This window comes from Castor canadensis, chromosome 7 (genome assembly GCF_047511655.1).
Source record: "Castor canadensis chromosome 7, mCasCan1.hap1v2, whole genome shotgun sequence".
NCBI classification, from domain to species: Eukaryota; Metazoa; Chordata; class Mammalia; order Rodentia; family Castoridae; genus Castor; species Castor canadensis.
The window spans coordinates 7,891,266-7,918,407 of NC_133392.1; the positions used below are offsets into that span (position 1 = coordinate 7,891,266).

Genomic DNA, 27,142 nt, shown 5'->3' on the forward strand with positions numbered 1-27,142 from the left:
GTAGGCCCTGAGTGTTCCAGCCATCAGGCAGACACCGGGGCAGGCCAGAGGAGCAGTCAGATCAGATTTTATGCTTCATTCTCCTGCCGTTTCCGATCCTCCAGCCCAGTTCCCTACAAAATGACCACTTGACCTTTCCCAGAAGAGCCATTAACCTTCCATAGTCTGTCGCGTAAACAGCTTAATTTTCTGATGGCGGCATGACAGAAGAAATTACAGAGCCAATTCCCACTCTCAGTCCAAACAGATGTCAAATGTAAATCACTCCATTTCCAGGAGGGGGACACCCTGCCCCTGCGCTAACCACTCCTGCCTACCTACACCCTCACCAGCGGCCACCCCAGCACATAGGAACCATGACAACAGCTCTACCTGGGCCCCTGGGCTGACCAGAGAAACTGTGACCCCATCCAAAAGTTGTTGGGTCCTTTTTCTTGTTTTTATAAACACCCCACCCACATCCCAAGTCAGACACCCACCAGCTGGAGGCCCTGCTGAGCTTACATTGCTGGGCCCTCTGCACCTGATCGCATTTTTCTTCCTCATTAGCACACCTATTTCGACTATCACTCATAACCTGGAAGAGTTAACTTTGAACAGGTATGAGAACACTGAAAATAAAAACACTTTAACATAAATGAGTCCTAACAGGGCTTCGTACTTACTCTATCTCCACTGTGGGGTTGCTAACTAAAACACCCAAGGGCCAGGTCAGTGGGTTAAGCGGCCAGGTGCTCTGATATGTTTCAGAGCAATGACCAAAATCACAGGACGGTGTAAGGGAACCGGGATGGTTAATTTTATGTTAACCTAGCTGGGTCACAGTGATCAGATACGTGGTCAAACATGATTCTGGAAGTCCCTGGGAGAGGGAGTTTTGGATGAGATTACCATTTACACCAGTGGAGTCTGAGTCAAACATCACCCTTTATACTTCAAGTGGGCCATATCTAGTCAGATGAAGGACTTAGCAGACTAAACTCCCATGAACAAGAAGGAATTCCTCCAATGATGGTCCTCCTGCAGCTCTGCCTGAGCCTCCAGCCTGCTGCCCTACTCTGTGGGTTTTAGACTTCCCAAGCCTCCACAGCCAGTCTCTCTAAGACATATCCTATAGACGCCTGTTTCTCTGACTAATATAAGACCCATTTCATTTACATAATAAACACAGCAGGAATTTTCAGTTTCTAAAAATACATAAATATGCAGCTTCTCTTTTTTTTCTTTGTGTGTGTGTGTGGGGAAGGGAACCCAGGTCTTATTATGTAGCTAGGCTGACACCAAACTTGCACTCCTCCTGCCTCAGCCACCTGAGTGCTGAGATTACAGGTGTACACCACCAAGTCCAGCTCTCTTTTCTTTCTTGAAACATCTTTCATTATCTATTTTTGGTAGAAACATAGCATAAAGAAATATTTCTGTACTATAAGAAAAACAACAAACGGCACATGACAGATGAAAACTGACTTTGAAGCTTGGAAACAGGAAAATAGGGAGTGGTAGAGTCTGTGGGGAACTGTAACTAAAGGAAGAAATAGCTCTGTTCAGGCCGTTATACATTCGGGAATGTGGGGTTTGATGCTGTCAGGTTCTCTAAGTCTTCAAAAGAAATCTGGGTATTTTATATAAAATCTCCCAACTTGTAAATATAGGTTCAAAAAAAAAAAATTCAGGTCTCGTGTAGACCAAATCTCTGCTCTAGAATACAGCCTAGAGGTGACAAGCACAGGCCGTAGGACCAGGCCAGGTAGCATCCTGGTCCTGCCAGTACTCACCTGGGGACCACTGGTTACCTCAGCTCCCTGTGCCTCCATTTGCCACCTACAGCTCCCAGGGTCACGGTGAGAACTGAACGAAACAGAGCACATCAGCTGTCTAGCAATGGCCAGACCAAATGTCCCACCCTTGTCTGCTCAGGTCACTGCCACTGCTCAGCAGGCAGGCACCATGAGGGCTCCATCACCAGCAGCACCAAGGCTGGGACACCTCCTTGGAGAAGGTTCAAGAGGCTTGCGTGGCCTGAGAAGCTGGGCTGGGCTAAGAGGAGTTCCTATAACCTCAAGGACCTGGTACTCCATGGCTCCAGTGCTGCTTCTGCTGACAGCAGGACAAACTACAGCTTCTGGAAAGCTACTGGGCAACAGGTAAGAAATACTTGCCCTGTCACTGTCTCTGAGGACATCATCTGACACAACAGATGCTCACCACAGCCTCAGAAAATCAGAGACAATCTCACGTCCACCAACAGGAATGACAGAGACATCCAGTCATCTTGTGCAAGTCGTTTGTAAAGTATTGTTTAGTGAACAATAAAAACAGGTGACAAAACAAGGTCGAGGCCAAGCAAGGTGGCTCACATCTGTAATACCAGCTACTCTGGAGGTGGAGATTGGGAGGATGGCGGTTCAAGGCCAGCCTGACAAAAAATTAGTGAGGCCCCATCCAAACAAAAACACTGGGAGTGTTGGTGCACACCTTTGACCCCGGCTATGCAGAAGGTAAGGTAGGAGAATCGAGGTCTGAAGCCAGGAGGCTCGAGTTGTGGAGAACCTGCATAGCAAATCTGAGGCCCTGAGTTCAAATCCCAGTACCAACAAGAAAAAAAAAAAAAAGGAAACCAAGGTCAAGTTTGACACCAATGCTATAGGGATCTATAAGGATTCACTTGCAAGGACATACATCACATGTTAACATTGTTTTCTGCGGGCAAAGGAACTAAAAATAACTTTTGTTTTCTTCTTTTGCTTATCTACATTTTCTAATTTTTCTTCAGTGAACTTGTGCTACCTTGGTGGTAAGACAAGATGTTAAAGAAAACAGCCAATGTTGTTTCTTTAAAGAAAGGGACGGTGCAATGCTTTGTATCTTAAATGTCCCTCTAAGGCCCCTGTGTTGAAGGCTTGGTCTCCAGCCAATGCCACTGTCAGAGGTCGTAGAACCTTCAGGAGGCAGAGCCTTGTGAAAGGAAGTTAGGCCATTGGGACAGATCCTTGAGGGGGATTTTGGGACCTGCACTTGCTTGCCCACCCTCTGTTTCTCAGCTGCCATGAGATGAACAGGTTTCCTTAGACATATGCTTCCACCATGATGTACTGTGCTGCCACAGGCCAAAAGCAAGGGGCTAAGCAACGATGGACTGAACCCTCTGAAACCATGAGCCCCAATAAACCTTTGAGTGATTTACAGCTGACTGCTGTGGATTGTGAGGCATGAACTCGAGGCTCAGACAAAGGGCTGGTGACAAAAATCACAACTCTGCAGAGGCCAGAGATGCTCAGTGTCCAGACCACAGCATCAAGGCCCTCAAACCCATTTTTCACTACAGGGGTGTCCCTTGGGACCATTCTTAAACGTCTTGTGCTGTATCCTACGCCAATGCATCTTTTCCTTTACTCTAGACTTGGGGCTGTCAGCACTTGGCCTCGAGGATCTCCATGGGGCCTCTCCCTGTGCTGATGTCCCCGGCACCATTCCCAGCCTCTCCTAGTCCAGGATTCACATGAAGCTTGACTGATGAGCTCCTGAGGTCTCCGAAGAAATTACTAAAGGAAAGGAAGGAAGATACGAAGAGAAAGTGCAAAGGAGAGAGGAAGAAGGCCACCCTGTGCTCACCCCTTACCCCTGTCTCATCCTTCTCTCTGTGACTCTGTGTCAGAGAACCGCAACCATGGTCCAATGCAGCCCAGACTCACCCTTTCCCCAGTGATATGAGCACAGGGTTTTCCAGGTCCATAAGCAGCTGAAAGGCTTTATTCATGTTCTGATAAGAAAAGCCCTCACCAGCATCTGCAATCACGACACAGTTCGGGTTGGACATGTCAACGTGATCAAATTCTGAGCGGACTCCTACAGAGAGAGAAAGAGACAGAAAGCACTCCATCAACCAGGAATGACATGGCCTACTCCCAGCTTTTTTTCTTTTTTATTAAATTAATTTTGACAGCTGTCATTCCTTTCTCACAGCTACCACAGGAGGTGGACAAAGAAGGGGTTATTCTCATTTGACAGATGAAGAAGACTGGCTGCCCACAGAGAGTTTATTACAAAAAGGATGGACCCACTCTGGGGCCCCCAACCCAAACTCTGCATTAGCCCCAGGGGCTCCCTCAGTTCAGTACCACAGGCAGGAAACACATAGCTTTGCACAGAGGATGGGAAACAGCCTGGAGGACACAGATTCCTGGGGTTGGTGGAAACGAGGCTGCTTGCAACCCTGGGGTTGGTACTGCTGCTCCCAGGAGGTGAGAGCCATCAACCCACCTGAGAAGGACCAGAATTCCACCCACCAGGCTGCTCACCAGCCCCTCAGGAAGGTCTCTTCTCTCTCCTTTTGGTCCTCCCCCATTTTCAGTTAACGTAGGGAAGGTTGCAAGGATAGAATCATTGGCTTTATATCTTCAGTTCCTAGAAGAAACATGCTCTCAACTCTCTTGATATCAGATGTTGACCTTCTAGGTTAAAAAAAAAAAAAGGAAGTAGCCACAATGAGACCACTTCCTACACATCAGATGTTGACACCAAGTGCTGGAAAGGCTGCTCTGTGTCCTCCTGGGAAAGGGCTGGGAGGTTCTTATAAGACTCGACACACACCTCTCCTATGGCCTGGCAATTCTGCTCCTAGGTATTGACTCAGAAGAATGATACAGGAGTGTTCTCTACAGATTTATTATCATAGCTTAAAACTGGAGAACACTTAGGTACCCACCAACTGTGAGTGGATAATCTCACTGGTATGTTCACTCAGTGGATCCACCCTGCCACGGGAGGACACCGCTGATACGACCCAATGAATCTCAAAAATCTCACACCGGTGAAAGAAGCCTTATGCAAAAGACCGCTGTGGAAGAAAGGGCTAAATCAGAGGCAGGGCTTGCTCACTCCAGAGAAAGGCCTGTCTTCAGGACCCCACCTCCACCAGCTCAGGGGGAGAGCCCTATGAGGCCCTGCAATGTCCTGTCTGATGATAGGGGTCTGTACACCTGAGGCCCTGGGCCACACTGGGTCAGTTTGATGTCTGGAGGTTGGAAATGGGGTAGCTACTGACTGTGGTTACATGACTGACTTAACAAAACCTTGGACACTGAGGCTCAGGGGGCTTCCCTGTTACCAACGTTTGTGCTGTCACACATCATTTCTGGTAAGAGTTAAGCACGTCCCAGGCACTTCCACCATGAATGGACAACTGGAATCTTGCACCTGGTTTCTCATGGACTTTGTCCCGTGTGTCTCCTTCCTTTGCTGAGTTTAGTGTTTTTTCACTGTAACTAACCATAACTCTGCTGGGTCTTCTAGGAAATCACTAAGCTAGGGACTGGTCTTAGGGGCCCCTGGCACAATTAAACACTGTATAATTCCATTCATATGGAATAGAATCATTATAGAATAGGTACACCTATTTATAATGGAAAGTGTCAAATAATGGGGAGGGAGAGCAGACTGACTGGAAAGGTGCAGAAGCCTTCAGGTGATGGTAGCATAGGCATTGGTGGGGTTGGGTTACACAGGTACGCACACTTGTCAAACTCAGCAAAAGTAAACCTGAGGTTGAGCTCTTCATAGTATGTGAATTTTATATTAACAACAAAAAAAAACTGACATGTTAAAGCATTTAGGCGACGTATGCCTGTGATTTACTTTGAAATGAACTCAAAAAGTAACATGGATAGATAGATGGCTGGAAGATGGATGGAGGGACAGATAGACATACACAGATGAAAATGCCACAAAATGTCAATGATGACATCTATGAGTTCGGTATAAAAAAAAATCCCAAGTAAAATTCCTTTTTTTTTGACAGTACTTGGGTTTGAACACAGAGCTTTGCACTTGCTGGGCAGGTGCTTGACCTCTTGAGTCAACTTCCAGCCATCCAAGTCAAATTCTTTGGAGTTTCTATGTGTTTGAAATTTTTCATAATAAAATGTTAGGGAGGGATCCATCAACAATAAAATTTGAAAAAAATTCAGTGTGAAAACACAGGTATGTACAAACATATGAAAAGAGCATAGGAGACCACCAAAAACAATTAAAGTGGGGGAGGGGAGGTTAAGAAAGAGTAATATAGAAGGAGTGAAAGTGATCAAAATACATTATATTATGTACTTAAATATCACAGTGAAACCTCTTTATACAAATGTATGTTAATAAAAATATTAAAATAAGTTTTAAAATAAAATATTAAAAAGAAGAGAGATAAAAGGAGATGTGTACATGGCAAAATTCTAGGTTGAACTCAGGGCCCACACCTTGAGCCATTCCACCAGACTTTTCTGTGATGGGGTTTTTTGAGACAGGATCTTGGGAACTATTTGCCTGGGCTGACTTCAAACCCTGATCTTCCTGATTTTTGCCTCCTGAGTATCTAGGATTACAGGCAGCTACTCAAGCAGGATTTATATATATATTTGTTTACAGGGGGGATTCACTGAGACAGTTCCATATATGTTTACAATGCGTCTTAGGATCATCCTGCTATTATTTTCTCTCATCCCTCTCCCCCCCAAAAGAAATTAGTTTTAGATATATTTCTCCTCATCCTTTTCATTTTAATAAAATAATGACAACAAACAAAAACAAGCAAAAAGGTCCCACAGGTATGTTTGCTGAAGGCAGACACAGGACAACTGGAGGAGGGGCATCTGTCTTCACATCCTTGAAGGCTCTGCTAGCTGCCCATTTGGTTCCTTGACTGACACCACCTTCAAAGGTCATGCTCTATTTCCCTCTCCTTCCTAGCTCCTCTAATCCACTGCCCATTTCTGGGGTCCAGGGGGACAGAATTCCTCTCTAAAGACACTGGCGGGGATCACAGATTACAGAGAAAGGACCGTGAGAAATAAGATTTTGAAAGGCTGGGCATGTTGCACTTAACTGGTGCCAGGGCTAGGAATTCTACCCTTGGGCCTTCCAGGGAGTGCCCTCCTCCTTTGACAGCCCCTCTGCTGTCCTGGGAAGGAGCAGAGCAATCTGCCTCTGCCCAGTGGTTTGAAAAAACAAAAACATCAAGTACAGAGGAAGGAAGTGAGCTCTGTGGAAGGACAGAGAAGTGTCCTGAATGTTGAAGATGGCTAATGTCTCTGGTTTAAATATTCAGAAGGTGGCAGGTAATACTGCTCCTTCAGCTTTACTCCCAAACTCTCCCCCGTGAGGCTCAAGGAGCTCCGCCTTGCAATTGGTCTAAAATCTGGATTTGAACCCCTTCAGCCATATGCAAGTTGCACCAAAGAGTGGGGCAGAACTCACAGATGTAGTTCAAGGCTATGGTGCCAGACACAGGAAAGCTACAGTCCTCCATCTAACATTTCATATTCATTCCTTCTCTGTCTTGGAGCTAGAATTTTGTCATCTGGGCAACACTCTGACCCCTTGGTCCAGCCTAGATCAAGGCACACCATGTCAGGCTTTCCTCCCACGATCATCTGGAGCCAGCCTCTAACAACCTGTTGAGGCTATGGGATGGATGAAGCACTCCCAGCCCCAGCAGGAAGCCCCACAAGGTCTTTACCCCACAGACCCACAAGTATTGTGGCAGAAGCCATGTATTACATCTGTGTCCTTCTGATGGTTTGGCCCTGGTGAGAATGGAATCCCTTTCCCTAGCCCATACCCTGGAAAGAGGACACCTTCACCCCTTATGAGGTGCCAGGCTTGGCAGGCCTACCATCATGGATGAGCAGGTATGGCCGCAGTCCTCGCTCCTTCAGGATTTGGCAGGTGGCTGGAGCTGGGGCGGTCACTTCCCCCTCAGAGATGTCAAAGCCCAGGCGTCTAAGCACTGCCACCAGCTCTCCCCGGGACTTCTGTGACTCGTTGGTGCAGAATTGCACCTTCAGTTGGGACCGCTTCAACCTGGGGTGGGAAACACAGAGAGGGTGTGGTCAGCACATCGAGTGTGACCTCCAGAAAGGGGCCAAGAAAAGGACATTTCTCCAAGGGTAACTAGTTAAATCGCAAGGCAGGACAGATCACTGTGGGTCCCTGAAGTAGTCCTGACAGATTCCATGTGTATTTAGGCTGGGGATTTCATAGCTCAAGCACCTTCTTAGGATATGGCAGACCATATCCCACAGCCTCCTGTCCCTCTCCTCGGTGGGACACCTGAGACTCCCCCGCACTGCCACCTGACCTCTGCCTGTGTAGCTTCCTCTTCCTGAACCACTCCATACCTTCTGCCTGGACACATCATCTCTCCACTGTGCCAATTTCCCCCACCCTGAGACCCACTTAGCACCTTTGCTCCACCACTCGATCCCGCTTGGCCTGGCTAGAGGTTACCTTAGAACACCCACAGCTATTTCTGTTTGTCTTTCCACAATACTGGCATTTCCACTTTGCATTACAGCTCTTAGGTCCATGCCTTTGAGCCATAGCTCCCCAAAAGAACATAGGCAAAGGACTGAACTGAGGTTTGTCTTCTCACTACTGTCAATGAATACGGTTTGCCACAGAGGTCATCAGGGACACTGCTGGTTCCAGGATGGCCACGCTCTGCAAACCCTGAGGGTTGATGACTGCCAGCAGCACCCCCATCCCTTCCTTAGGGCGTCACCAGGACCTGCCACATCCCAGTGGCACTAGGGTAAGTAGATTTGAAGCCACAAAGCAGAGACCGAAAGATGCTGCCAATCAAATGACATTCAATCTTAATACACACAATTACTGAGCACATGGCGAGGCACTGCACACTGGGCAAGGGTGTGGAGCTGCAGCTGTGAGCACAGGCAGGGACCTTCCCCGGGCCACTGCTGGGGGTGGGGTGGGAGGCAGGCATTTAACAAGGCCCAAGACGGAAAGCAGTCTGTGACTGAGAAGAGAGCTGCTGTGAATAAACAGCGAAGAGACAGAGGGTGGCCGGCTGGGGCAGAAAGGTCAGGGAGAAGGTTGGGGAGGCCTTCCTGAGGAAGCAGCCTGGTTGTGCAAAGAAGTACCTGCTGGCTATGCAGAGTGAGGCAGCCAGTACCCAGCCCATCTGTGCAGAAAAAGGAGGCTCACAGCCCAGTGCCCACCAGCAAGGGGCCAGCATGCAGGAGGAGGCAGCCCAGGTGGGCAGTACAAGCTGGGGAGTGGGGGTAGTGACAGGTGGGATCCACTGGCTCTCTAGCCTGGATCACCACATAACTCTGGACAAATACGGACCTGACAAGGCAGCAGTCATATCTAGCACGTGCATGGAGCCAGAGTGGAGTCACAGGAAAGACCCCAGGTTGTGCGTTGGAAGGCTGGGGAGGCACTTTTTATTTTTATTTATTTATTTTTTTTACTTCTTAAAACTTAACCTTCCAAAATTTTTTTATTTATTTATTTTTTTTATTTTTATTTTTTTTATTTTTCTTTTATTATTCATATGTGCATACAAGGCTTGGTTCATTTCTCCCCCCTGCCCCCACCCCCTCCCTTACCACCCACTCCACCCCCTCCCGCTCCCCCCCCTCAATACCCAGCAGAAACTATTTTGCCCTTATCTCTAATTTTGTTGTAGAGAGAGTATAAGTAATAATAGGAAGGAACAAGGGGTTTTGCTGGTTGAGATAAGGATAGCTATACAAGGAGTTGACTCACATTGATTTCCTGTGCGTGGGTGTTACCTTCTAGGTTAATTCTTTTTGATCTAACCTTTTCTCTAGTTCCTGGTCCCCTTTTCCTATTGGCCTCAGTTGCTTTAAGGTATCTGCTTTAGTTTCTCTGCATTAAGGGCAACAAATGCTAGCTAGTTTTTTAGGTGTCTTACCTATCCTCACCCCTCCCTTGTGTGCTCTCGCTTTTATCATGTGCTCAAAGTCCAATCCCCTTGTTGTGTTTGCCCTTGATCTAATGTCCACATATGAGGGAGAACATACGATTTTTGGTCTTTTGGGCCAGGCTAACCTCACTCAGAATGATGTTCTCCAATTCCATCCATTTACCAGCGAATGATAACATTTCGTTCTTCTTCATGGCTGCATAAAATTCCATTGTGTATAGATACCACATTTTCTTAATCCATTCGTCAGTGCTGGGGCATCTTGGCTGTTTCCATAACTTGGCTTTTGTGAATAGTGCCGCAATAAACATGGATGTGCAGGTGCCTCTGGAGTCACAGTCTTTTGGGTATATCCCCAAGAGTGGTATTGCTGGATCAAATGGTAGATCGATGTCCAGCTTTTTAAGTAGCCTCCAAATTTTTTTCCAGAGTGGTTGTACTAGTCTACATTCCCACCAACAGTGTAAGAGGGTTCCTTTTTCCCCGCATCCTCGCCAACACCTGTTGGTGGTGGTGTTGCTGATGATGGCTATTCTAACAGGGGTGAGGTGGAATCTTAGCGTGGTTTTAATTTGCATTTCCTTTATTGCTAGAGATGGTGAGCATTTTTTCATGTGTTTTCTGGCCATTTGAATTTCTTCTTTTGAGAAAGTTCTGTTTAGTTCACATGCCCATTTCTTTATTGGTTCATTAGTTTTGGGAGAATTTAGTTTTTTAAGTTCCCTGTATATTCTGGTTATCAGTCCTTTGTCTGATGTATAATTGGCAAATATTTTCTCCCACTCTGTGGGTGTTCTCTTCAGTTTAGAGACCATTTCTTTTGATGAACAGAAGCTTTTTAGTTTTATGAAGTCCCATTTATCTATGCTATCTCTTAGTTGCTGTGCTGCTGGGGTTTCATTGAGAAAGTTCTTCCCTATACCTACTAACTCCAGAGTATTTCCTACTCTTTCCTGTATCAACTTTAGAGTTTGGGGTCTGATATTAAGATCCTTGATCCATTTTGAGTTAATCTTGGTATAGGGTGATATACATGGATCTAGTTTCAGTTTTTTGCACACTGCTAACCAGTTTTCCCAGCAGTTTTTGTTGAAGAGGCTGCTATTTCTCCATCGTATATTTTTAGCTCCTTTGTCAAAGATAAGTTGCTCATAGTTGTGTGGCTTCATATCTGGATCCTCTATTCTGTTCCACTGGTCTTCATGTCTGTTTTTGGGGGAGGCACTTTTTAAAAACCTAGCAAAGTTAACCAACTCTGCTGATGGCCACCCAGCCCTGCTCGCAGACACGTCCCGAACCACACCCTTTGCACTGCTCTCCAAAGACACAGGAAGACATCTTGGCCCTCACACATCCTTCCAAGCTGGATATTTTCCATAATCTAAGCAGTACATTAATACAGTATTAAATGCATAATTAATAATTTATTAATAAACATACATATGAAGGAGGAATGTGCACAAACTTTTGTTTTTTGTTTTGTTTTTCAGTACTGGGGATTGAACCCGTGGCCTTGTGTATGCTAGACAAACAAACTTCTGTTTTATATATGTGGCCCCAATCAACGTAATCCCAAGGTGATAAACACCATTAGACCCAGTTACTCAGAACTGTGGCTTGAAATTAACCTTCCTATGATGGCCAGTGAGACCCACCAAAAAACTCAACTCAACCCAATGAGGACATCAATGTACCCACTTCATGGCTGAGGAAACTGAGTCCTGGAAAGGTCTGGGACATTCTCTCCTCCTTCTGAGACTGAGACTCTGGGGATGTAGGTGGTTCTCTACCTTTCCCCACGAGGGTCAGAACAGGAGCTCTGCAGAGGGAAGAAAGCTTACGTTCTAGCGTCGGGTCTAAAAGACTCCTGAAAGATCCAGGCTCACAGAGTCTTGCTGGCCGAGTAAGAGAAGGGAAGAGCAACTCACCACAGTGCAGGTGTGGGCCCCGCCCTATGGGACATGGAACTGGAAGGTGGGGCTGGAGTGGAGGACAGCTGAGAAGGCAGGGATGAGCCACACACTCGCCCACTACCGGAGTGTAGGGGGACTCCACATACAACCCTCAATGGTGACAGCAAGTGGGAAAGGTGGCAGGTCCAGTCTGGTATTGCTTCCTCACCATCCTGTGTTGATGTTAGTCTCATCCATCTCCATCCATCTCCTTTTCCTTCTCTCTCAGTATTGCTAAAGTCCGGTTTATATAGTTGCTTATTGTCCTTCTCCCTGACCCATGTGTCCCACGTGTTCAAGAACCAGGTCTGTTCAGTTCTCCATGGCATCCTGAACACTTGGTGCACACAAGCCCTCTATAAACATTTGCTGAATGAGTGACTGATGGAAAAGTCTAAGTGACCTCACCTGCTTCTTCTCTTATACTGTCCCTAACTGGGCAGCCCCTCTTACATCCCCCACAGAATCAGACAGGCTTAGTGAGCCTCTGGACCATTCCAGTCCTGGAGCTGCCAGGAGCTATTTAGGAAGAAAACTGAAGATATGCTCACAGCACAGTGAACCCTGCCTTCCTCCAGCCCAGGTGATTCATTCCTTACTTATGATTTGTCTTTCCTAATCAGAGGTTTATGAATGATCAATTACACTTAGTGGTTAATTGCCCTTCATAAAGCTAGCTTTTTTATTTTTAAATTAGGCGGTTAATATATTGTAACTAATAACGTCACCTTGTGCAGCACCGATAGATCTTCACTGATTGGCACCAGGAACGTGTGATTCGCACCCAAGTTAATGGAGCAGTTGAGTGAAGAAGTGCAGAGGTCCCCGGGGACTAATTATTGCTAATGAGTGATAATGTGACCTTCTCAGAACAGTGAGCAATTGGTGTGACAGTGAGATGGCAGAGCCTCACATCTGTCACTCCAAACACACCTTCAGATGTGGGCAGAAGTAAACCACACACCTCACTTGCAGACTCTCGCGCCCGTCTCCTCTGAGACACCAACCTAACTGTCTGAAATACACGCTTCCCGAATCAAAGTGCTGCTATGGATCCTGCTCCTGAACAACGTGGCAGGAAACGGGTAAAGACCTTCCTTAGGCTTGTCCTTTCCTGCCACTGACTGGGTCCTCTTTTGATGTGTCCCCATGGGTCTTCTCTGACCACCAGGGACCAGCCCCAGGAGGTCTCTTCGTTATTTTAAGTTACTGAAAATAATAACAATAGTCACCATTATTACTAAAATAGTAAGACACAGGTACAACATTACCTGGAGTCTTGCCTTTGTGGTAGCGCTGACTCCGCTCTACTCCACTCTAAGTCCACAGCCTGACACATCCTCATAGTCCTCATACTGGAAGGGCACAAGGGTTTTTGTCCCTCACAACCCTCCCTCTCCTATCCAGGGTAGGGTCCTGCTCACAGGTGGCCTCACTAAGTACCAGCCACCGAGTGAACAAGCCTGTGAGAACCATCATCTCCACTGGAGAGACAAGAAAACCACGGCTCGGGGGCAGAGGCCTGACCTAGGTCACGGCCTGTGAGCATAAAGTCCTTAGTCCTTCACCATTTGTGGAGGCACATGCAGGCCTTGCACAGTGGGTAAAAAGCCCAGGACCCTCAAATGGACCACCATGCCCTGGAAAGGGCTCCACAGACCTAGGTCTGCCCTAGGGATCCTAAGCTGAGAGGGAGTGCATGGGCTGTGCCTCGGCACAGGAGATCCAAAGTATGAGATGGGGGGCAGGGGACCAAGGTGAGGCTCCGAAAAGCCCACGCTATGAACTGAAGTTGAACCCTAATCCCCAAGGTGACTGTTTGCAGACAGTGTCTATGAGGAGGAAATTAAGGTTAAACTAAACTAGGAAGACATATGGGGCCCTCATATGCTAGGCTGATATCCTTATAGGAAGACAGTGGGGTGTATATGCTCCTTCTCTTCCCTCCCTCCCCCTCTGTCTCTCCATGCACACACACAAGAGATTATGTGAACACACAGCAAGATGGCACATGTCTACAAGCCAGGCAGCGGCTCTCACCAGACACTAACCACACTGACATCCTCATCTTGGACATCCAGACGAGGCTGTAGTGTCCTGTTACGGCAGCCTGAGCTGACTGAGACAGAGGAGGAAGAAAATCCTCTTCTCTCAGATTTGACCTTGGGAAGCCTAGAACACAGAATTCCAGATCGTCAGGATAGCCCAAGCCAACATGGCCTCCAAAGAGCTGCAGAAGAGGTCCTACAGAAAGGACTGCAGCACAGACCCGCTCCAGATGGGTTGTGCTACCCTCACTCCCCACCGCCCAGGCCCCTTGGGGTAAAGAGGTCTCCTGCAGGGCCCTGGCAGGAGGGTCTGGTTACTGGGATGTGGGCTGGTTGTGCACCAATTCTCTCAGGGCTCCCCCAACCCCTCTGCTCCTGTGACACCTGCTCTTGGGGCCCTGGACCTGGTGAATGCTGAGGAAGGCACAGCCCTTGTGGAGGGGCAGAAGAAAGGATGTCATGGTGACACACAGCCTAGCTGGGTGAGAGTGGGCTCTGCCTGGGGCAAGTTCAGGCTTTCCAGGGAAGGGACACATGGGCCAGGCCTCCAAAGAAAGTAGGATTTGGCTCCAGAGGTGCCAAAGGTGGCATCCAGAGGTAGATGAATGCAAGGACTGGAGTGATGAGAAGACCTCAGGGTCAGACAAACGTGACAAATGCCAGGGCTAGGGATGGGAGGAGACCCCATGGGAGGGGCCTAGGCCGTTCTTTCCCTGGCAGCCTCCTGGTCTTGCCCAACCTCCCTTCCAAGGGGAACCCTTGGCTCTCTTCCACTTCCCAGCCCTTTGTAAGCTGGAGAGGACAGGCTGTTGAGCTGTCCCAAGGTCATTCAGGATGTCCAATAATTGTCCTAACACTTTACCTGCCGTGGAACAGTAATGAGAGGGTTTTCATTATTTTCGGGTGAGCGCTCTTGGCAGATGCTGACAGCTAGCAGATGTGTAAAGTCCGAGGTGATTTGTAAGGGACCTGCTCATCTGATGCACGGTAATTGCACCAGGCGACGTTGTCACTCAGAGGTGCGTCCTGGCCTGCCGAGATGAGGTAAAGGTCAGTTCAAAGATCCAGTTCAGCCAGAAGAAGTGGGACTCCTGGGAAGGGTCAACATGCTGAGGCCACAGCTACAGGTTCAGAGGGGCCATCAGAGTGGCAATATGGGGCTGCTGTGGGAGGGCAGCACCAGGCCAGGGGACCAGAAGCCCAAAAGAGGTGGGTCCAAGGCACAGAGATAAAGAACTACTGAACAGGGTCCCTACGCTCAGGGGCAGTGCCATCAGCAAGCTCAGAGGCACATTTCACAGGCCAGATGTGTTGCCTGGCCCGTGAAGCACAAATTTGGGAAATAGCAGCTCAGGGCTCACTGCGACCCTTCCAAGACCAGCAGGGAGTGACTGGCATTTTTCCTGCATGCAGGTCACCTGGATGCCCTCTAGAATTCTGCTCAAAACGTATCTGGCATGGTACCCAGGACCCAGCAAGGTGGATGCTTTACAGGGTGAAGCATCTAACTGATCCAAATTCCAGATATGATGGGCCTCCTTGGTCCTGGAGAAGTCCACACCTGGAGGAAAAGGGACAGAGGGTATTTTTCCTCACCTGACTTCCATCTTCCTTAACCACCTGCCTCTAAGCAGGAGCCACAACTCAAACCTCACCTGGTGTGGGTTGGAAAGTCCCACTTACTACTGAAACTACTGAAATGGGAACCAGGCAGAGATGCAAGCTCTATGCCTGTTTCTTCAGAGAGGAGGAAGGACATTAACAGCACCTCAGGGTCATTATTTCGAAATGTAGTTGGCAGCTGGGGGCACTGAGACGTTTGTAATAACGGGCTTCCTCTGAGCTCTTGGGTTGCTTCCCTTTTAGACGGCAATGGAGATTGAAAACACATGCTTGGAGAATTGCAATCTGCAAAGTGCTTATTTTCTCTAAGAACCCAATTTTTTAAAACAGAAGGTTAAATGGAGTTCTGTGAGTGAGCAAGCTTTTTTTTTTTTTTCAGTAGAAAAATACAGTGAGTCACATCTTCCACAGACCATGCTGATTGGGGGGGGTGCCATGTGGGCTCCCCACAGTCCCCAGCACAGGGTCAGGAGCTGCCTATGACAGGAACAGACACAGAGGCTTTGCTTGAGCAAATGGGGGCTGGATTCCAAACTGAGGTCCTGTCCGTGCCCCTGGTGGCAGGTGCCCATAGCCAGGCCTTTGGGATCCTTGAGTGCCAGCCCTGAAATAGGGCAACAGAGGCTCCTGGTCTTTCAGCTATCCAGGGGTGCATCACAGAGACAGTCAAGGCTGGCACAGAGGAGATACTGAGAGCCCCTCGCTCTCAGTGTCACTCCAAGACCCAGAACAGTAAAAGGTACAAGTCATGGCCTTGACATGAGCTCAGCCTCCTCCTCCTTCCCACTTGGCAGAAGGCCAGCTTTTGCTCCACCCACACCCTCCCCATGCTCCAGCAGACACTGTTGGACAGCACACATCCTTGTGTGGTCAAAGTCCAAAGTCTGGGCAGAGAGAACATGAGGGACACAGTGGCTGGACTCTGGCAGGGCCTCTCAGTCCAGGCCAGCAGGCCAGTGTCCTCAGTGGGATGGTAATGAGGTCAAGCAGACTCTGAAAGCTTCCCAGCCAGGACCCTTACAAGCCCTGAGTTGTCCTTTCCCCGTACACATGCCCCACCTCACCTACCTCTGTTCTCTCTGAGCTCAGCCTGAGTCCAGAGACATCTGTTTCACAGCAACTGGTAAACACAATGTAGAGTCAAGCAATCTGGAGAATGTAGACCCTGCAAGCCGGAGGAGGCCATGGATGGTCTGACCTAAGTTGCTCATTTCAGAAGGGGAGACTGAGGCCCAGAAGTACATGAGGGAGTATGCCTCAAGCATGTTGGGAGCACTCATGAGCACACTTCCTGCTCTCCAGCCCTGCAAATTCAGCTGCAGCCAGTCATCCCTGAGCACCAGTGACCCTGAGCAGGTCAGGCTGTCCAAGCCAGGCATCCCAAGGGCAAGGTGGGAACTGGCCTTGAGAAGCAGACTCACCTCCTCCTGCATGACCTGAGGCTTGTCACCTAACCCTCTCCGACCCCAGGGTCCTCATCTATATGAAGAGGCACTCAGTACCTACTGGACAGGGCTGCCAGGAAGACTATTTTAAAAAGACACATATGGTGAGCACCTGACACGTTTCAAATGTTAAGCAACAGACAATGATGTCCATCATGGTGACAGTGACAACCACATCTCTGACAAACCTGATGCAGGTACTGGGCATCTCGGCCCTCCAGACAGATTCTGTCTGAAAGGAAGCTAGCAGCTGCATGAAACAGGGACAAGATGAAGATCCCAGAGTGCATAAGGACACCGAGAGATCAGCCAGCGAGGGGAGGGAGTGTGAGGTGGCCTGGCCTGGCGGGTGTTCCCAGAGAACAGGACAGAGGGAGCCCCAACAAGATACCCCCAGTAACTGGTGACTGGGTGTTCCCATACCTTCACAATGACCAACCCCCCACTTCCCCAGGACAATCTAAAAGGTAGGTTTATGTTCCCACTTGCAGAAGGAACAAAGTTTAGGAGAGACAGAGAACCAAGATGACAGTCCTTTCCTGCTGGCCTCTTGTAAGACCCCACTGGACAGAACTGAGTGCTGAGTGCTTTTGTTTTGAATGGGTAGGGAGTTCTACAAATGAAAGACAGTGCTGTGTGTGTGTGTGTGTGTGTGTGTGTGGTCCTGGGGCTTGGACTCAGGGCCTACACCTTGAGCCACTCCACCAGTCCTTTTTTTGTGATGGGTTTTTTCGAGATAGCGTCTCGCAAACTATTTCATAGGGCTGGCTTTGAACCACCACCTTCCTGGTCTCTGCCTCCTGAAGGGCTAGGATTACAGGAATAAGCCACAGGCACCCGGATTTTTTTTTTTTTTTTGCCAAAGCAAACCCTCCTCAACACTTTCTGGCCCTTGACAATAAAATGTTCCTTAGCTCCTACATATGGAATAAGTAAAATGCTGGTTCAAGAGAAAATACCTCACTTAATTCTCATGCCCTGTGATGCAGGTATTACAGGCAGGTATGTTGAAGCACAGAAAGGCTAAGGAACTCTGCCAACACTACGTGCTAACCATGGGGCAGAGCTGGGATTAAAACTCAGGCTCTCACCCCCTACAATGACACCTACCACTTTTTACGTGACAGGATAAAGCTCTGTGACAGATAAGAGGTGGCACCTGCCCTGGTGAAGGCACCAGCTCCCGATCATTCTTAAGTGTCTGAGCATGCTCCCTGCCTCTCCAAACCTTGGGCTCCTCCTCTACAAGACCGACAGCATGCCCTCAGGGGTGGCGGAAATCACCCCACACCACACTGGGCAGGGCTGGGCACTGCTTTGCCAACACGGCCTCTCTGTACATCCTTAGGGCCTGTGGGCAGGGTCATGACTCCATTTGTGAGCTTCAGAGTGAGTTCTGCCATGCTCAGTGTAAACTGATAACTGTTAGAATGCCCGCTGGGATCAGAAACCAGGAAACAGAGCTTACTCTTGAGGGCAAAACCATGGCTATCACCCACACATGTCGATCTGATGACCCTCAGTTTCCCTCTACACAGTTCAACTTTGTGATTCTATTAGGACTCTAGCCCAGGGATATGGGGGTTGTTGTGTTTGCTTTTTTTGGTAGGACTGGGGCTTGAACTCAGGGCTTTGCACTCCACTGCTTGAGCCACACCTCCAGGCCATTTTGCTCTGGTTATTTTGGAGATGGGAGTCTTGAAAACTATTTGCCTGGACTGGCCTCAAACTATGATCCTCCCAATCACAGCCTCCCAAGTAGCTAGGATTACAGGTGTGAGTCACTGACACCCAGATTCCTTTATTTTTTCTTAACAAAAATGACACAATAGATGGGCGTGGAGGGGCATGCCTGTAAGTCCTACCCCTAGGGAGTCTGAGGCAGGAGGATCCCTTGAGGCCAGAAGTTCAAGCAACATAGTGAAATCCCCACCTCAAAAATTAACAGAATTTTAAAAATTTGCATTTTACACACATTACCCTATAGCACTGTCACTTAGTATATGCAATATCCATGTCATACAAACGAATGCCACCACCAAAGAGAGCTAACTCATTTTTTTTCACAGCTACACAGATTCTGCAGTCTGGACAAGCCACAGCTTATTCCCTTGGCCCTGGGACACACGCGGGTTGCTCCCAGCACACCTATGAATATACACACAGAAACGATGGTGTACAGTCCACTCCCAGACTCCAACCCTGTTGTTCTTCCAAACCCTTTCATGCTTTTCATTGGCTGACTTCATAGTAACCACCATAGATCTGGACATAGAAACCTACATTACTGAAACACTGCTTTTTTTTTTTCCTTTTGTGGGACTGGGGTTTGAAGTCAGGGCTTCATGTTTGCAAAGCAAGCACTCTTGAGCCACACCTCCAGTCCATTTTGCTCTGTTTTTTTAATGGGGTCTCAAGAACTATTTGCCTGAGGTTGGCCTTGAACTGTGCCCCAATCATCCAGATCTCAGCCTCCCAAGTAGCTAGGATTACAGGCATGAGCTACTGGTACCCGGCTGGTTGTTTTTAATTCTGAGGTCCTTCCCCAAATTTCAGTGGGGTAAGGGGGAGATAAATGCTCTAAGCCTCTGACTCAAGGTATGCACCCAGTCTGCAGCCCTCAGGGACCTTACCTTCAGCAGGGAAGGCGGGGTGGGGGCAGGGCAGGGTGCGAGGCCCTTCCCCTGGAGCTGTGTCCCAAGTCCTCTGTGTTTTCGTGGAACACGGAGGAAAGGGGCTGGAACCACCTGCCGGGTCACTCCAGGGCAGTGACTGGGCTGGGGCTGACGAACTTTTCTCTGTATTCCTGCACTGGTGGGAATGTTTCCAAGGAAGCCACCTATCTTATGAAACTTTGAGTGTTGACATTACAAAACAGAAAACGCACGGCCAGAGTGAGGAGCACACTGTGCTGGCCATGCCCTCCCCCATCTCTGAAGACAGCGCTGTTCACCTGACAGGAAGGGCACCACAGGTGAGGGCACAGTAACGCAAACAGCCTTGTCCAAGGTCCAGGCTGAACCAAGGAAAGCTCCTATTGGCGTGAGCAAATTCAAACATGGGTCCCAGCAGGGTCCTCTATCCGCATGAGCACAGAGAAGGCAGCACAGGAGGAACGTGGTCTGGCCATGGCCTGCATTATTACTGCTACTCCCTCGCCCATGTCCTTAATGCCAGGTGTTGCCGGGGCAGCAGAGCACTGAGGAGGTCCTAGGGGCTGAGGACCTTCAGACAAAGATCCCCTGGTCCTACTCCCTCACCACTCTAAAACCTGCTGGGAGGCACCTGCGTTTCACAGGGTCCCCCAAGGCTTCTGGCCACTAGGGATTGAGAGGCGCCACCTGGATGGCCAGGCTGTGAGCCTGGCTCTGGACACGAGGGCTGGGGATGAGGGGGTCCTGAGTGGGAATTGCTTTATGAGGCTGCCCTGGGCTAATGCCAAGCCTGCTTCCTTCCGCTGGCTCCAAAAGGGCCAGTCAGGCCTGGGATGGGCCAGCAGATGTGCTTTAGTGGCCCAAGACAGGATGCAGTAAATGTCCACCCACCTTTCACATGCAGATGCCTCTGGGCCATCATGAGGAAGGGCCAGCCTGGCGTGCCTTTGTACTGCAGCTCCCCGCTGGGTCTGGCCAAACTCTGAATGGCTCCCCTCAGGAAGCCCAATTCGTCCATGAATGGGCTAATAAAGGCCAGTTAGGGGGACCCTGGCTGCTTACAGATGTCCACACTGCCCACAAGTTCTACAGCTGGGCCCCATCCAGCAGCACCAGGAAAGAGAGGGCAGTGCTCAGCCAAGAGAAGACTGGGCCTCCTGCTCCTTCATTGGGAAGCTTTTGTCCCCAGCCCCTGCATCTCCAGATTCCTCATGGGATCTGTGAGGTGGAGCTCCAGCACCCCATCTCTTTCCCACCTAAGCCACTGGCCTCTCAGGGCATGTGTTGTTCACTGTTGGTCTCTGCACACTGGCACATCAGCTCCACCAGGCCACTGATTTCTATCCACTTGTTTCACTGCCAGTAATCCCCAGAGCCTAGAATGGCATTTTCAGTACAGTGGAGGTGTTCCATGTGTGTTTGTTGTGTGTGTGAGTGAAAGAATGAATGCATCTTTAATAAGGACTCAACCCCTTTTTCTACTTCTGCCAGGGCCTGAATCTGAGCCTCAGCCCTCACCTGGGGAAGGGCAGCACACCTACCTCAGGGGCTAGTGAAGAGGTAAGGTGGGTGGCCAAGCATGTGCCTGGCACAGGACAGGTCCTCTGGTGACCTCTACTACTGGGGGCAATCTAGTTTTCAAAAGCTGAGCTTATGCTTTCTATGCACTTCCTGTTCCCCAATAAACGGGAACCTTTCAGAAAATATGAAGACACGTGTCACCACAGAAATCCTGGAAGAAGAGTGGCTCTTCACCCTTGGGCTCACAGAGTGAAGACTCTGCCTGGGAGCCACAGGGCTGGAGAGCTGCCATGAAGACACATGCTCCCCACTCCCCGCCCAGACCCCAGGCCACATCCCTCCCCCATCACACTTGTCCCTCTGCAGCAGTGGTCTCACCCCAGGAACTTCCTGTGAGCCTCTGAAGGACTTCAAAGGGAACTGTGCATTTCAAGGAGGTTCAGAGGGAAGGTGGAGGGCAGTGCTCCTGGAGCTGCCAAGGCCACGTTTGCCAGCTGGATGCCCAGCACTGTGCTCCTTGGCAGGCTGGGACCATCTAGATGTGAAAGATTCTGGGAAAGCCCAGGGTTGGCTCTACCCCTAAGAGGGGCAATCCCCACAGAAACTCCAAAAGCAGGCATATTTTACTGGAGGGGAAAGTCTCACAGTCCCAGACCTCTGCATGCCAAGCTTTAAGCACCTGTCACTTGACTCGTGGGGCTGCTCCTGCCCTAAGCAGAAGGCTTAGCCCTATGGAGCCCAGGCCTGCTGAGAGTCTTGTCCAAGAAGCTGACAGAAGAGCTAACGAGAAAAAACAGATGTCTGCCAAAAGCCAGTAGGCGCCTCAGTATGGGGGGATGGACTCTGGGGGTGTTGGCTGCTGGGGGATGAGGGGGGCAAAATCATCAAGAAGCCTGTGTGGCTGGGAGCCTGTGGAAGGGCCCCCAAAGGTCACTTAAGAAGGGCCTGGTGGACCAGGTAGTGGTCTGGGGACTTGCTCCTGCGGCACGGGAACCAGGAGGTTTCAGAGAGACCAGGTGGTCAGTTCTCTGGCCACCAACAACACAATGAGAAGACTCATTGGCACCAGAAAGAGTCCCTTAGGCTTTCAGGAAGGGAGCTCTTCTCTATCAGCTATAACTGACTTGGTGTCTTTGGGATTGCTAGCATACGTTGTTAGATTTTAACACTCCAGCTGTACCAGAGACACCCCAGCTACGTAAGTCTGCAAATGCTAAAGCAAACGTAAACGACTTGACCTGGGGATCAGGCAGCAGAAGCCAGTACAGGATGCAGAGTTAATGGAACTTTTTCAATGCCCACTACACCCAAGAATTTCTGCATGCGTTTCTGGTTGGTCCTGAGTCAGGCTGAAAGCATTAGCTAGGAGTCTGCCTTAGAGGGCAGCCCTTGCCCTGTTTCTGCCCCCTTCTACCTCAAAGGGTTCTAAGCATGGGTCTGTGCTGTAGTCAGGAGCCCGCCCCTAGGTCAGGCATTCTGCCTGATTCGGGGGTTCTCTGTGTCATCTCAGCTCAGGGATGGGTGAGCCCTCACCCTCTCGGAGGTCCAGGCACTTCTGCTGGTAAAGAGGGGTAGCAGTCCCCCACTTCAAACTGCAGGGGGTTCTACACCAGACACAGGGCCCAGGAAAGCACTAACACCTGCCAGGTAGTGAGTGCCGAGGGCAGCCACCTTGCTGTTGCTGGGAGACAGCTGGAGCCCTCACCTGCTTGAGAGGTGTGTTCTCCAGAGCCCAGCTGGTGCCTGGAAAGCAAAGGCTTGGCAGGTGGCACCTGCCTTCACTTAAGGCCCTGGAGAAACCTCTATGCTCAGAGCAGAATGGAGTGGGGGAACTGAAGCTCCATCCACATCTTGACTTTACTTTCCTTTAAAGGCAAAATGACCCTGTTAGAATGCAAGGACTGACAACCCAAGTGTTGATAAGGACATGGGGCAACTGGGACTTTTGTTTGTGGCTGACCTGAGATGCAAACCACACAACCACTTTGGAGGGCTACTGGGCAGCATCCACCAAAGCTAAACACACGCCTGGCTGGTGACCCCGCCATTCCACTCCCAAGTCTGCAGGTTCCACAGGTGCACACCCAGCAGAAACACATCCATGTGCTCATCAGAAGACATGTTCTAGAATGCTTGCAAACAGTACTACTCATCATAGCCCAAACTGGAAAAATACACGCCGTCAACAGGAGAAGGGATAAAGTATGGTCATCACTCAGTGGAACACTACCCAGTAAGGAGAACGAACAATCTATAACCACAGGTGGGAAATAAGAGCAAATCTCTCAAACGTATAATAACACCGAGTGAGAGAAATGAGACACAAAAGGGAACACAGCATATGATTTCATTTATGTACAGGTAATACAACAAACAATCTATGACACTAGAGACCAGGACGGCAGGTGCCCTGGGGGAAGGGAGTATAGATAGAGCTTCTGAAGTGCTGTTTAAAGACGGAGTTCAGCTGGTGGAATCCATTGAGTGTTATACCCACAATATGAGCACTTTCTATATGTGTAATTTGCTTTAATAAAAAGTTGCTTTTAAGTGGCCCTGATTTTAAAAGAATTAAAAGCATGTACAAGAGGAGTTTCCATTAATAACAAAGAAAATTATACCCCATCATGGGGTCTACGTGTGCAAAGCATTTGACAACCATCATGAGCCATCAAGGCACCTGCTCCATGCACCCCTTCCTGCCCCCTTTCCACCCTGCCAGGTGCTCAATCAGCCCTGAAGCACCCTTTATTTCATGTTCTCCCTGGCTCGACAACATTCAATATGTAAGCAGGTCCCATTGATCCTACTTCCAAAGCACCTGTTTAATTTGCACCCTTCCCCCATCTCCAATGCTCCCCCAACCCGTCGCCAGGCCAAACTCAGTCAGTTCTTCCTGGGCCACTGCAAGTCTCTGAGCTGGTCTCCCTGGCTCATTTCTCACTCCCTGCTTGCTTCCTTCCCATGGCCACTCCAGTCTCTACACTGCAGCAAAGAGCCACTTACAGTGATAATCTGGTATTTTAAATGGGAAATCCATTCACATGGTTCAAAGATTCTAAAAATATTGATACAAAAAGTTATATAATGAGGAGTCCTTCTTCCACCCTCCCCTCCCACCACCCAGTTCTCCCCACTTGTCCCCAGGTCTTCACGCAGGCTCCAATGTAGCTAGAATGTGGCTTTCCAGGGTCTTTATGCAGACACAGCAATGGAAGGATGTGCTTAGTTTTGCCTTTTTCACCTGAATGTGCGCGCTGTCTTTGTTAGAAATACGTCTACAAGGAGGGGTGCTCACCATCCTGTGTGGTATTCCACTGTAGACAGAGGGATGATAATGCTCCCTTACTAAAGGATATTTGAGCCATTTCCAGTCTTTTGCTATTTCAAAAGGCACGGCCACGAAGACCTTGTACTTTAGTCATTTCTCATGTATGAGGCAGAACAAATTCCCAGAAGTGGAACTTCGACAGAGCCAGCTATGTCTTCCACAGGAATGGACAGTAGGGTGTGTTTCAACAAATTCATACCAAGAGAACTCAAGCTTTTGGATTTTTGCCAGTTTTGTCAAGCTGATGAATCCTAGAATAGTTTTAATTTACATTACTCTTTACTTACCCAGGCTGAGCATCTTTCATATGCTCACTGGTCACCTGTGTCTTCTTTCTTGTGAATTGTTTATGGTCCTTGTCCTTGTTTTCGTTGGCCTAATGATTCTTTGCTGTTGATTTCTGGGTTTTGAGGCATAGATGTAAAGGCCTCTCACACCAAGGTTTTAAAGGAAATCTCCCTGTTTTCCTTGCATTTATGTGTTTTCACTTCTCACATTTAAATTTCTTTCAAACATAAATTGAGTCATGGGACATACCAGCCTAAAATCTTCACTAACTCCCTATACTACTCATGATACAGCCTGACACCATCCTTAAGTCCCTGCCTGCTAGAGTCACTTTCACACACACACACACACACACACATGGACTCTAGAGCATGGGGAGCTCCTGTTCCTTTTTCCCAGAAGGCATGTCATCCCCTCTTTGCACAGAGGGCTCCTTCAACCCTTGGTTCAGTGCAAAGAGAACTTCGCAGGTGCCCTTAGCCCCCTCTCTAGTACAGGCAGCTCTCACCCCTGTCATACTCCTAATGTGTCTTCCTTATGCCCATCTGTGGACTTGGTTTACTCACTTGTCTGCAGAATACGGTCCATCTCCCCTCCAGACATAACCCCCGTGAGGCCCTGACTGCTTCAGTTACAGCTCTGGTGTCCTGCTCCCCCACATGAGACCCCTTCACCCCAAAACACAGCCCACTACCTTCTACTCCATTCCCACAGGTGCCTCCACAGGTGTCTCGCTGTGACAGAGCCAGTCTACAGTTTTTTTCTACAGGGTGATGGAGAATAATGTGGAGGTCAGGAGGCACTTAGAATAGGCATCTGAAACCCCAAGGGACAACCCCGGGGTCACAGGCATCTGTGAGATCTGGGCTGCCCTTCACAGCCACTCCTGGAGACCAGACCTCCCTTTTCTGAGTTTCCATTCCTCCTTTGCTATGTAGCAGTCTGGGTCCTTGTTATTTCAGCAGCACCTCCCCCTACTCCACCGTAGGGTCTCTGGGAAGGACCAAGGAACTCACTTAACTGCCAACTGCAGGTCAGGCCACAAAGCCAGGGCACCCCAGCCAGTGACTCTGGGAGGCCAAGGGGTGGGCAAAGAGTACTGCTCGTCAACATTACGCCAAGGGCAATTACAAAGCCCAGCCCCAGAGGTGCCAAGGGTAGTCCTGGCAGTGTTCTGCACTGACAAGGGTTGGTGGTCCAGATGCCCTACGCTTCCTCCAGTCTAAGCCTATGTGGTCCAATACACTTATATGGCGAGCCACATATGAAACTTAAAGTGTTCTAGTAAAACTCGAAAGGAACAAGTGGAATTCACTCAACATGTTTTATTTAACTTAATGTATAAAAATACCATCTCAAGATAAATTATTAATAAGCTGCTTTACATCTGCCAAGTCTTGGAAACCCGATGTGCGCTGTATTTCACATTTGCAACACATCTCAAAGCCGACTAGCCACAGGTCAAGCCCAGCAGAGGTGCAGCTCTCGTCCAGGTCCTCGGGGTCCTCGGGGAGCCAGCGCGCGAGGAGAGGCGGGGCCAATGTGGTAGCCCCGCCCACTCCGGCTCCGCCCCCGAAGCTTGCCGGCGGCACCCACTGAGCTGAAAACCCGACACCCTCGCGTCTGCGGCCCACTCACCTCGCCACTGCCTCCACCGAGCCCGCGATCGGCGTGCCTCCGCCCGCCCCGCTGTCGTACAGCACCCCAGAGATGTCAAGCAGAACACCGCGCACGCCGGCCAGCCGCTCGCTCCACGCGGCCATTACGCTCGCGGTGCGCCAGACCCAGCGTCCCAATCGGCGATGAGCCCGGGGCCGCGCCCGCAGTGCAAAACCTCCTGGGAAGTGTAGTCCGGAGGGGGGGGGGGCGGGCCGGGCTGGGCCGGGCGCAAACCCGGAAGGACCTCGAGGTGGCCTGCCCCACCCCCCAAACCCCAAAGCCTCGCCTCCCTACTCCAGGCCACGCGTTACACCCTGGTTGTATTCCTATGACGATGCATTGGAATGGGACTGGGAAGAAAATGGGGATGTTGGACAATGTTAGGCCTATGAGATTTTTGGATGAATTATACAATCACATTTAATGTTATATTTTTCATACATTTAAAATGTTTTATCATGCCAATTTTCATACATGTACATAATGTACTTCAGTCATATTCAGCCACCATTACCCTCTTTTGTCCCTCTCACTCCTGTTGTAAAATTATTTTTACAATAAATAATGGTATAAAAAGGGAGGAGTTTCATTTACAACTCCTCTGAAATGAATAAAATGAAACGAGAAAATTTGACTTCTGGTATGATTTAGTTGTGAGGTTTCTTTTTTGTCTTCGAGGTACTGGGCATTGAACTCTTGAACTCAGGACCTCCTGCTTGCTAGGCAAGCTCTACCACTTGAGCCACACCACCAGTCCTAGCTTTGAAGTTTCAAGAGAGAGCAATCATGTTACACCCCAATTCATTTCAGTCTCTGGGTTCACAGAAAGGGTGAAGAATTTATCAGAATGTTAGAACTTTAACCCAGTTCAGTGAATTATGC

General features: G+C 49.2%; 1 protein-coding gene across 7 annotated transcripts in view; it reads right to left on the reverse strand.

The window, feature by feature from the left end:
* The window catches only part of Lhpp (phospholysine phosphohistidine inorganic pyrophosphate phosphatase), a 113,701-nt gene extending 87,297 nt beyond the window's left edge, over window positions 1–26,404 (reverse strand). For 5 of the 7 annotated variants that reach the window (XM_074078122.1, XM_020157862.2, XM_074078121.1 and 2 more), the window contains exons 1-3: window positions 26,240–26,403; window positions 7,661–7,848; window positions 3,693–3,846 (exon numbers count right to left, since the gene is read on the reverse strand). In XM_074078122.1, coding sequence (XP_073934223.1) covers window positions 3,693–3,846; window positions 7,661–7,848; window positions 26,240–26,364 — 467 coding nt within the window. In that variant the 5' untranslated portion in view covers window positions 26,365–26,403. Of the gene's footprint in view, window positions 1–3,692; window positions 3,847–7,660; window positions 7,849–26,239 lie in introns of all 7 variants that reach the window. The other 2 variants (XM_020157863.2, XM_074078119.1) reach the window with 1 other exon arrangement.
* Window positions 26,405–27,142: the final 738 nt, after the last annotated feature.